At 38.4% G+C, this 12,338-nt stretch overlaps 1 protein-coding gene across 10 annotated transcripts in view; it reads right to left on the reverse strand.

Moving 5' to 3' along the window:
* LIMCH1 (LIM and calponin homology domains 1) overlaps positions 1-12,338 on the reverse strand; it is a 352,295-nt gene that overhangs the window by 207,553 nt on the left and 132,404 nt on the right. For all 10 annotated transcript variants that reach the window (XM_037731824.1, XM_037731823.1, XM_017509857.2 and 7 more), the window contains exon 2: positions 4,669-4,739. In XM_037731824.1, the coding sequence (XP_037587752.1) occupies positions 4,669-4,739 (71 nt within the window). The remainder of the gene's footprint in view (positions 1-4,668; positions 4,740-12,338) is intronic.

Genomic DNA, 12,338 nt, shown 5'->3' on the forward strand with positions numbered 1-12,338 from the left:
GCAAAGTTTCTCTGTAAAGGACCAGATAGTAAACACTTCAGGCTTTGTGAGCCACGTATGGACTCTTGTTTAATTTAGTTTGGTTTACAATCCTTTAAAAATGTTAAAAAAAAAAAAAAAAAAATCCTTAGCAAGAAGGCCAGTACAAACACAGGCCAAGGGCCATAATTTGCCAACCCCTGATCCAGATAAAATTCCATAGACTCCTATCTAAATAATAAAATCAGAGTCAGGAATACAAGTCAGAAAGTTTCATTTCTGGAGTCATTTCAAAACAGCCTGGTGTGTTTGTCAGGGAAGTAGAGAATATCACCTTCTAATGACTCCAATAGCTTCTTTTTGAGATGGAGTCTCACTCTGTTGCCCAGGCTGGAGTGCCGTGGTGCGATCTTGGCTCACTGCAACCTCTGACTCCTGGGTTCAAGCGATTTGCCTGCCTCAGCCTCCTGAGTAGCTGGGATTACAGGCACGTGCCACCATGCCCAGCTAATTTTTGTATTTTTAGTAGAGACAGGGTTTCACCATGTTGGTCAGGCTGGTCTCAAACTCTTGACCTCATGGTCTGCCCACCTTGGCATCCCAAAGTACTGGGATTACAGGCATGAGCCACCATGCTTAACCCCTGGGAACCTCTTCTTTAAAGAATAACTCTCTGCATCCTTACTTTTTGACTCATAAATCATCAAGGATACTGTGCCATATATGATTAATATTTCTAACAGCATAACATTTGTCACATGATTGTGGCTCTGTCACACTTTGACCCCATTCTTTTATTAAACACTCAGAAGAGGGCTCATATCATTTAAGCATTTAACCTCTGAAACTTCAACTATACACACACTTGGCAAAAACAAGAGGGAGAGAGACATGAGGATGGCAAAAACACATCTACTGCCATTCCACTGAGCACATACACTCTATTTTGTGCTTGCTGTTACTATAAATTATACATTTATGTATTAGTATTCCTGCATGGGGGTTGCATATTCAAAGCCATATGAAATACGAGATCTCCCAGGGTGATTTTGAGGGTATTCCATTTCTGTCGTAGATGCTGCATGTAGGTGCTCGTCTTTTCTCTCTCCTGTCTCCGTAGTCTTTAATCCAGGTCCACTATTCTTGTTTGTCGCCATCTGGTCTTGACCACTCTATTGATAACTGAAACACCTACATCCTCCACTGACCACAGTCTCTGACCCTTTCAGCTCTCTTGCCCTCATTTTTATGAAAGTCGCCTTCTTAGCGCAAGTGGGACCACCAGGTCCTTGATGCTTATGTTTTTCTAAGACCATCAACCCCATACAGTCCTTCTTTGTCCTCTGCCCAGTTGAGACCTGGTGGTTCACCCTTTGCACTGCCACCCTCCTCACACTTATGTCTGCAGGCACTAATGCCCTCTCCTCTCCCCACCTGCCAATCTCTTTCTTTTCTCTCCCATTAGAATCCGAATTCTAGAACAGGGCAGTGATGAAGAGCAAAAGCTAAGGAATCAGGCCTCCTGAACTTAATTGTTTTTTGAGACAAAGTTTCGCTCTTGTTGCCCAGGCTGAAGTGCAGTAGTGCAATCTCGGTTCACTGCAACCTCCACCTCCCTGGTTCAAACAATTCTCCTGCCTCATTCTCCCAAGTAGCTGGGATTACAGGTGTCCGCCATCAAGTCCGGCTAATTTTTTGTGTTTTTAGTAGAGATGGGATTTCACCATGTTGACCAGGCTGGTCTTGAATTCCTGACCTCAGGTGATCCACGTGCCTCAGCCTCCCAAAGTGCTGGGATTACAGGCATCAGCCACTGTGCCCAGCAAAACTTAAATATTTTTTTATCTGTGTGACCTTAGCCAAGTTATTTAATCCTTTGTACCCCAGTTATGTCCTCCATAAAATAAGTATAATAATATTCCTTAGAGACCACAGTGAAGTTTGAAACCAGGCTGGTCAGGAGAAAACCAGACCCCAGCCCAGAAGGTATCCTTCTGTTTGATGAAAATGATGAAGTTTTTTTTTTTTTCCTACAACAAACCAGGAAATTTTTAGTGAACAAAGAGCCTGGTGTCTCTACACAGTTGCTACTAACATTTATAGTGGATCCAACTTGGACAAAACGATGAACATTTGTTGAACAAAAGAAAGAATTCAATAATGCTGCTCATGTATTTGCCAACTGGGATGAAAACACTGTTCCAAGATACCAACTGGGCTTCTATTTTGAATAACACAAAACTGGAAAGCATCAAATAATTTTTTAAAGGCTATGTACTATAAAAAGCTCCATTCTAAGAAGAGGAAAACTGCTTAGTTTTCAAAATTTGAAATTGTAGAGAGTCCTTCTATTTTTAAATGTTTCTGTGGAATGGGGTAGCTATGAGTTAGAACTCCTAATGACCAGCATCCTCTAAACTCTCTCTGGTTCTAGAGAGTAGTACAGACTTAGGCATTCTAATCTAATCTCCAAAGACAGGTGTTTGACAACTGCGTAGCTCCATTGTCTGGGAGCCTTCAACTTCCTAAAACCCTCCATGCTGAGTGTCCTGGCTTTTGGCCCCTGCCATCTACCAATCCCACACTGGCAACAGAGCAAGTCCTCCTCTTTGCTAGATTGGCCTTGGGATACAAGTTCCAGAAAATACACCTGCTAATCTCAGTCTGTGGCAGCCTCATAGTCTCGACTTAGACAAAACCTAGCCATAAGGGTGAGGAAGAAAATGCTCTTCCTCCCTTGTCCACAGCCACCGCTGCATGCAGCTCCTGGGTCATGGTTTTGGTTCTCATTGCTCTGCAAGTTCCATCTCTAGAAATCTGTGTGCATCTGGTTTCTATGGCTCCTGACCCAGCTTTCTCTCAAAGGACCTAGCTGGAGTTCATGCTACTGGCTTTCCTTGCCTCAGGCCTCCTATGTGGTTCATTCCACTTTAGCAAACTCTTTGCCAGGGCTGCTAGCTAGAGTCCCACTGGGGAAATGAGGGCTTGATCCCCTAGTCCTTAGACTCCAAAGCTCATGTTCCTTCAAATAGACCAGTGGGTCCAATCCCCCGTGGTGAGATGACTTAGACAATTTCATCCTACCTACCAGGCATGAGAATACAGTAGAGAAGTGGACGTCTACAAGAATCTCTGGAGCAAATGTTAGGTAAACAAAACTTGGACAAAAGACCCACTTCAACTCAACCAACATGATCCACATGAATTAGATCAGATTCTGTTCAGGAGAGGGCTAAGCCCAGAATCATGGGAAAGGCAAGTGCTAGAACAGAAGGAAAGAGTTCAGAGCCTGACTGGGCTTGCCTCCACTGAGGTGCTGAAGTAATTACAGCTTACCTAAGAGTTAAGCTCTGATTTAGATGTAATAATAAAGGGAAAAGAGGTGGTGAGGGATTAACAATATGAGTAGGGCGGAGAGACTTCATAGAAAATAGAACATGGAAACATCAAACAGAAGATATACACTTGTTTTTGAAGAAAGAAGAACACTGGGGAAGTAGAAAAAAATGCTGACATGAGCTATGTTGAGAGGTTCAACAAAATAGTCAACATTTGTACAGTGCTGCATGATCTTTGAAAGTGCCTCACTTACCCTATCTTTTGAAATTTATAAAAAGCCTATGAAATAGAGTTACAGTTTTTTATTACTATTTTAGAAAATAAAATGACACTTGGGGAGATTAAATGATTTAGGAGTAAAGTAGGAACATGACTCTCTTGTCCTCAGGCTCCGAAACCCACACCCCTTCCATTTCATCAGTGTATCCCAAGCAATATTCTGAAAGCTGCCAGAATAAGAGTTTTTTTCTATATGATTCAATTGACATCAAGTTTAAGAAAAGGCAAAATAGATGCTACGGTGACACAGATCAGAATGGTGTTTGTCTCCAGGAGCTTGAGATTGAGTGAAAAGGGGCATGAGGAAACTTTTTATTCTAATCTTGATTAGGGTATAGGTTACATACGTGTGCACATCTTTCAAAAGCCATTAGATTGTACAATTAGGAGCTGTTTCAGTGTATGTACATTTTACTTCAAAAAAATCAGTATAGAAATTACAGAATAATTCTGTAATTACAGAAATCACAGAATTAATACAAATTTTGAAATCTTGAAATTTATGTCTATACTTTGTAAGTATGAAAGCTCTGCTTATTTTGTATCTAGAACTACTTCACAGGAGCTATGAATTCTTCAAAACACAAAAATTAAACAATACAGTTATTGTTCACATTTAAATTTTTCCCACAGCACAAATTAAATATCCAAAATATATCAGTGAAACAGGCAAAGCGAGGAACATAACCTGGCATGCTTTTAAGATGCTATAAGTATTTAGAAGCACTGTCTTCTTTTGGCACAAGCTGCTTTTGTTTGGGATTTAAGAGGGGAGAAAGGCTATTACTTTTACCACAATTAGGTCCACCCTTACAATTACCTGGGCTCAAATTGATGCACAGAGAAAGATTACTGGAGCTGAGCATCAGCTACCAGGCGCTCTTTCTCTGTCTTGTTTGCAGTTGCCACAGTCCCCACCACTCCCTACTGACACACCAAGGCTCCCACACTGACTTGTGTCTCTTGCCTAGCTAGCCCAGTGATATTTTTAGCTTCAGAAGTCTTACAGGCAAATTGGATAGTATTAATGACTTTTTTGAATAAAACCAACTGAATATAGGCTATACTTACTCGCAGAGGAGGATTCCATTTTCTAAACCTGTCCGAAAATCTTTATCACCAAAACTTCTGCCAGTTACTTGCTGCAAAAGAGAAAAGAAAAAGAAAGCATAAGTTTTTCTTTTTTAATCAAGAAGTCCAATCATATATATACGTGTGTGTGTAGGGGGGTGTGTCTGTGTGCTTTTCCAAGAGACTTGAAAAAACTGGTGGCATTCCAAGAATGGGGAAAATCTGTTAGATCTGAATTTCCTTCCCATGTGTAGCTTTGCCTAGATCAGCTAAAGTTAATTTAGACCATTTCTTTGAAGGCTTTTTTCCTATTTACTACCTTAAAAAATATCTGTCCTTCCTGATAAGAATTTCTTACTTTTAGGGGTTTGGCCACAATAAGTCAAGGCCATAGCCTCCTTCATCCAGAGGATGCACCCCATGCACTCTTTCAAAAAAAAGCCTGGGGAAAGCACACCTGAGGATAAAGACCCTATTTACTGAAACCATCAGGGACTGAAGGAGAAGAGGATATAGATGCCTAATCTCAAGGGACTAACATCACGACCAGAAGAGTAAAGCCAATAGCCATAAATAATATGGCATAAAAGAGAAAAAATTAAAAGCTGGGGAAGAACAATTGTCTGACAGCATAGGACTGATAGCCACTCTTGGTGCCTCTGGCTCTCAGCAGCCCTGTGGCCTGGGTACCAGGGAGACATTTGTTCATGTCTTCATTCAGTAAATATTTACTGAGTACCTAAAATATGCCAGGTAAGTATGTACACAGGCATCCCTCAATATCCATGAGGGATTGGTTCCAAAACCCAGCTCAGCTACCAAAATCTGCGAATGCTCCAGTCGCTGATAAAAAATGGTATAGTATTTGCATATAACCTATGCACATCTTCCAGTATACTTTAAATCTTCTCCAGATTATTTACGCTGCCTAATATAATGTAAATGCTATTTAAATAGTTGTTATACTGTTTTCTTTAGGAAATAATGACAATAAAAACAGTCTACATGTTCAGTACAGATGCTTTTTTTTTTCCAAATATTTTTGATCCACAGTTGGTTGAATCCACCAATGTGGAACTCATGGGTATGGAAGCCTGATTTTACTATAAACTCTAAAGCAACCTCTAAAGCTAACAAACCAAGAAAGGAGATAAAATTGATCATAAAAAAATGCTAACAATTTAAAAAGCAACAAAAAAGGGAAAGGGGAACAAAGAACAGATGGAGCAAATAGAAAACAAATAGATGATAGACTTAAACCTGACCATGTCAATAATTACCTCAAATATAAATGGTCTAAACATCCCAATTAAAACACAGAGATTGTCAAAATGGATAAAAAAGCAAGACCCAACAACCATGTACTGCCTACAGAAATGTACTCTAAAGACATAAAAAAGTTAAATAAAAGAATGGAATAAGATATACCATGATAACACTAATCAAAGGAAAGCTGGATTAACCATATATATATGGTTATATGTAAATTGTTGCACTGTATTGTTTAGGAAATATAATTTTTCCTGTAAAGTCTGGTATAACTATATATCAGAGAAAGAAACTTTCAGAATAATAATAACAACAGAATAAAATTATTTGACAATGATAAAGAGATTCACTAATCAGGAAGATGTAAGAATCCTAAACATTCACACCCCTAATTAATAAGCTTCAAAATACACAAGCCAAAACAGAACTACACAGAGAAATGGACATATCCACAAAGAGTCAGAGATTAATATGTCTTTCTTCAATAATTGACAGGACAACTAGACAGAAAAATCAATAAGGCTATAGAAGACAACATTATCTACCAAATAGACCTGACTGGCATTTCTAGAATATTCCACCCTAAAACAGCAGATTGTACATTTTTCTATTAAGTTCACAGTGAGCATTATGAAGACAGTCCAAATTCTGAGTCAGAAAACAAATCTCAATACACTTAAAAGAATTCATACAAAATATGTTATCTGATTGCAATGGAATTAAGTTTTAAACTAACAACAGAAATATCACTGGAAAATCCCCAAATATTTTTAAACTAAATAACATAATTCTTAATAACCCACTGATCAAAGAAGAAATCAAAAAGAAATTACAATGTATTTTGTAGTGAAAGAATATGGCAATATCAAAATATATGAAAGACACTAAAGCAGTATTTGGGAGAAAGGAATGTCATGAAACACCTATATCAGAAAAGATCATCTCGGATCAATGAACTGTGCTTTCATCTCATCAAATTAAGGCCAAATGAAGTAGAAGGAAGGGGGGAAAATCAGGAATGAAATCAATCAAATACAAAACTGAAAAACAATACAGAAAAATCAAAACCAAAAGCTGGTGGGTTTTTGTCATTGTTATTGCTCAATAAAATTTAAAAACCTTTACCTACATTGAAAAACTCTTCATCAATAAAATTAGTAACCCTTTTTTTAATCCAGAAAAGACAGAAATTACTGATATCAAGAATGATAGCGATGACATTATTACAGATGCTATAGATACTAAAAGGATAACAAGAAAAATTATAACTAAATTTGTACCAATACATTCATCAACTTAGATGAACCTGATAAGTCTGTTGACACAAACAGCCATAGTTCACTCAGCAAAGACATAGATAAATAACCTTCTCACAAAGAAAATGTCAGGCCCAGAAGGCTTACCTGATACACAGTACCAAATATTTAAGGAAGCAATAATGTGATTCTACACAAACTCTTCCAGATAATTGAAAAGGAAACAATATTTTCCAATTCATTTTACTAGGTTAGTATTACCCTGATACCAAAACCAGAGAGATATTATAAGACACACACAAAATATGCCAAAACAGTATTTCTTCATGTTGGGAATCATATGACTTTTACTTTACTTTTTAAGTTTTTCAATATTTTCCTAAAACTTTCTACAATTAATATTTATTACTTTAACCATTAGAAAAATCAAACAAGCTTTTTTGAGGGGAAAAAAAAGCTCATAAAAGAGCAATCTGAAGAAACTAAATGGTCTCAATTTTTTTTATAAATCAAAGTTTAAATTCTATCATAAAACATCCTCATTAACCACTCCCACTATGTAATGTCTCAAACAATTATTTTGTTAAAATCCTCTCATTTTTATTTGAGGGAGGGTAAGAAAATGAATTTTAAAAAGTCATTCTTAACAGTTTACAAATATCTAGTGTTCCCAAAATACAGAAATTAAGAAAGATCCCATTTAAAAAGCTAATATTTTAAAGACAGACTTTAAACATGCTGGCATTTTTTTCCCAGAATCTGTCAATAATTTGTCTGTCACCAACGTGTCATCTGTCAGAATGATTTATATTTTGGCAACATCATTAATCCTCTCTGTAATACTAAGCTTTGTTCACCAAGAAGTGATTAGAAAGGTTCTAAAATATTTTCTCATAAGTCTTTACATTTTTGTTAAAAGTATTATGTTCTAGTGAAAACAGTGCCAACATTGAGAACCCAACAAAGTTTAGCTACATTTACTTCAGAATCTCTGGCTAAGTTTAACTAGGCCTTTCTCTATGTATTGAACAATGATGATGGGCAGGATCTAGAGACAGAACCACAGATGAAGTGTGGCCACTGTGCACAGGAACCTCACCAATTGATGAGAAAAGCAGATATCTAAACTCTTAAGATAAATTCAAGATAACATAACTATTAAGAATATAAGAAAATATTGATGCCCCACCTATAACCTAAATTGCTCATGTACCACTTAAAATTATTTTGGCATGTGACGCATAGCCACTGAAAATGTTCAAGTAGAGGTTGACACAATATTCTAAAAGTCAGTCGGCTAATCAATGTCCTCCAAGATGTAGTCTGATCAAATTCAACTTCTTAAGACTCCTAGTTCTGGGAATAGGCACCATGTGTTTGCAGGAAGATGCTAGATTCCACCTCTGTTCCTCCTCCCCTGCTCTCTGTCAGCCCTCTCCCATGCCCATTAGGTCTGAGCACTGCTCTCCACCAATTCAAATGCCATCCATTCCATCTATTTATGATAGATGCACTTGGATCTTTGTTAGGAGGATCAATAGCTGTACAGACTGCAGAAATTAAGCAAGTCTAAAGCCACTAAAAACTTGGTCCTTAGGCCAGTACCAGCCACATCTTCACCTGCAATTCATGTTAGAAACACGGATTCTTAGTGCTCCCACTCCCTCTGAGAACTACTAAATCAGAACCAGCAACTTAAAAAGATCCCCATATGATTCCTACGCACAGTACATTTCACAAAGCCCCCACCTTGTATACTAAACTAAGCCAGCAGTTCAGAATCACAGAGGGAGAACATTCTACTGGTGTCAGGATTTGGGATGGCCTGTCTCAACAACCCCTCTAAGCAACATCTTTATAATATGTTTACACATCACACATTCTATATACTAACTATAAAGACTGCTAATCCCTGTTCCCTTCATTATAGCATAAGCCATTGCTATAAACAGCAAAACAGCTGCCAAGAATCAACCACCATTATCGACAGTCCATTTGCAGGGCATGTAAAAAGTGGGGAGGTGGGGAGAGATACCATGGGGAGAAATGCCAGATATAGGTGACGGGGAAGAAGGCAGCAAACCACACTGCCATGTGTGTACCTATGCAACAACAATCTTGCATGTTCTTCACATGTACCTCAAAACCTAAAATGCAATTAAAAAAAAAAAAGTGACTACCTTCCCTTACCGTGCCACCTGGATCCTGACTGAGAGAGGACTCTCAATAACCTTCCAGAGAAGGCACTGGGCAAACCATCAGCTCATGATCACTCTCCAAAGACACAAGGGCAGGATGGGAAGCTTAGCAGAGCTCTTAAAAAGAGCTGAGATAGGAGCCATGATGAGAGAGCTCAGGTTCAGAAGCATTCAGGGGCCAGCAGGGGAAGAGCTGCATGAAATGTCAGGAGCACTTCATCAGCACCCGCAAATCCTGCTCTCTCACCCTCCTGATTCTCACCCATTGATCACTTAATCCTTACAGCTCCATCTTTGCAGCTGTTTAGCCAAAATCTTAGAGTTATGCTTGACTTCTATTCTTTCACACCTAACCACATCTATCAACAAGTCATGTTGATTCTTCTTTCGGAATTTAGCCAGAGTCAATGCTTCTCACGGGCTGCATTTTACTGCCTTTTTCCAAGCTACTGTCATCTTACACATCTTGTCATAGCTCAAGGGTCTCCTAGCTGGCCTCACCACTTCTACCCTTGCCTCCCCTCCATCTATTCTCAACCCAGAAGCCAGGGAATCCTGTAAAGTTAGATCGTGTTACCACTCCACTCAGACCCCCGCTGCCATCCCAATAGCTCCCCATTTCACTCATGGTTAAGTGAAAAGTTCTTAGAGTTCCCTAATTTTGCTCAACATAAAACCAAACAAGTAAACATACAAACTCACAAACTAATGGGCATGCATAAACAAAAAACATGGGACACCGCTGTCTTTAAGGTGGGCATAATAAACTTCCATATATGTCTCCATTCAAGGGGAATGTAGTACGTATTCCTCAGAAGTGCTTACGGTGGCAATTACATCACCAACTATGCCCCGTGTGCCTTTCAAGAAAGCCCAATGCCAGATTTTTCTTGCTTTATGCTTTAGGATTAATTCACTAACCAAACTATTTCTTGGAGGGACACATAGAATAACACAATCAATGAATGGACAATTCACCAAAATCTTAATGATTTTAAAGGAAAAGAAAAACGTTCATCTGCTTTAGCAGTTACACCAAAAGCAGAAGCAAGAGGAGATTTCAATGTGTCATCACACTGTTTTATGGAAGTAATTAGTGAGAAAGCTCATCTGTATCTGATTTCCTTTCCACAGAACTAAAAGGTAATTGTGCTTCTCAGTTTGTCTGTATCAATGGTACTGCTCTGAACCACCCAAATGAGAAACATGGGGAACTTTAAAAAAAAACAGCCCAATAAAGAAAACCACACAACTTTATGGCAACATTTTCACAGTGTGTTTATAATGTGATATAAAATGTTGTATATCACTATGCTCCACTCTGCTAATTTCTTCGTAACCACTGTTATTATGTAATTGCCATAAAAAGTCAAAGACTGCCAAGAATCAGTCTCCCAGCCTGATCATTCCCATTTTTATATAAGGTCTTTTAGATATATTTTCATTAATCTTTGGTTGTTTTTTGAAAGGCAATCTGGTGGACAAACTACAGTCCGCTAACAAACTATACGTCTGAGGAGGATTTTAAACAAATGTTGACAAACCCTATTATAATGATCTTAAGAGGAGATTCTGTCGGCTGATGAAATAATGGTGCCTAGATTCAAGCAACTGGAACAAAATACTAGATTTAACAGATTTTGGCAACTTGTGAAAGACATGGATATTTGCCCTAAATTGTACAAAAGCAGGGACACTTTTCAGAAGACCATGATTTCCTCCTACAAACTGTAAATGAAAAAAAAAAATCACACCTCATTAGTTCACTGAAGATAATCTGTAGCTCATTATGCTTACTTCTCTTCTGATTATATTTGACTTAATTCACAAGAAGAACTCTGCATATTTTTATACCTAAATTGTGAAATAAAGTGGAACAAAAATTTCTCTTATTTTTGATATTTTCTGAGGAATAAACCCTTTGTGGAATTGCTAGAAACAATCAAATCAAAATTCTATGGAAGGGTTTTTTAAGCATTGATGAATCACACTCATCTACGCCAGAATTAGAAATCAACCAATCAATCATTTACCAAATACCTGTTTTATGACAGTCAGCGTAAAAGGTATGAGTAAGACCAAAATGACAAGATCTGGACCCAACCCTGTAGAAATCATAGCCCAGGGAAAAAATAAAACATTAGAAAACAAAAGATGGATGGAAGATAAATACAGGCAGAGAGTTATAAGAGAATGGAATAAGCAATGAACAAAAACTGCATAACTGAAGAAATTCCTCCACTAGCTCCTGTCTTCTGGGGTGTCTCTTTTGCTCTGGGTTCAGGTGTAACCCATAGTGCTGGCACTTAAGGTCCTTCACCATCTCAACTATCATATGCCTTCTCTGTTCTAAATGCTTGCAGCATATTAATCTATTTAAACTTCATAACAACTTGATGGTGTTTGATTATTGCTTCCATTTTAAAGCCAAAGAAATCCAGGCACAGAAAGGTTAAGTAACTTGCCCAAGGGCATAAAACTAATAAATAACAGAGCCTGGATTTAATCCAGGGAGTGTGTCTACAGAGTTGATGCCACATTTAGGCACCATTTTGTGCAGCATTTGAGCAAAATATTATGGGAGAGCTGAAGAATCAACTCCCTCTGCCTAAGATAGTCAGGGAAGGCCCCTGAGTGGCTGACATTTGAGTTGGTCCTGAGATGAGAAGGAATTCCCCAAAGGAAGGATATGAAGTAGGACACTCCAGGCAGATACAAAGATCTACACAAAGGTGTTTTTTGTTTGTTTGTTTGTTTTTGTTTTTGTTTTTTTGAGACGGAGATTCACTCATGTTACCCAGGCTGGAGTGCAATGGCGCGATCTCGGCTCACCGCAACCTCCGCCTCCTGGGTTCAGGCAATTCTCCTGCCTCAGCCTCCTGAGTAGCTGGGATTACAGGCACGCACCACCATGCCCAGCTAATTTTTTGTATTTTTAGTAGAGACG

Source organism: Cebus imitator, unplaced genomic scaffold (genome assembly GCF_001604975.1).
Source record: "Cebus imitator isolate Cc_AM_T3 unplaced genomic scaffold, Cebus_imitator-1.0 Scaffold425, whole genome shotgun sequence".
NCBI lineage: Eukaryota > Metazoa > Chordata > Mammalia > Primates > Cebidae > Cebus > Cebus imitator.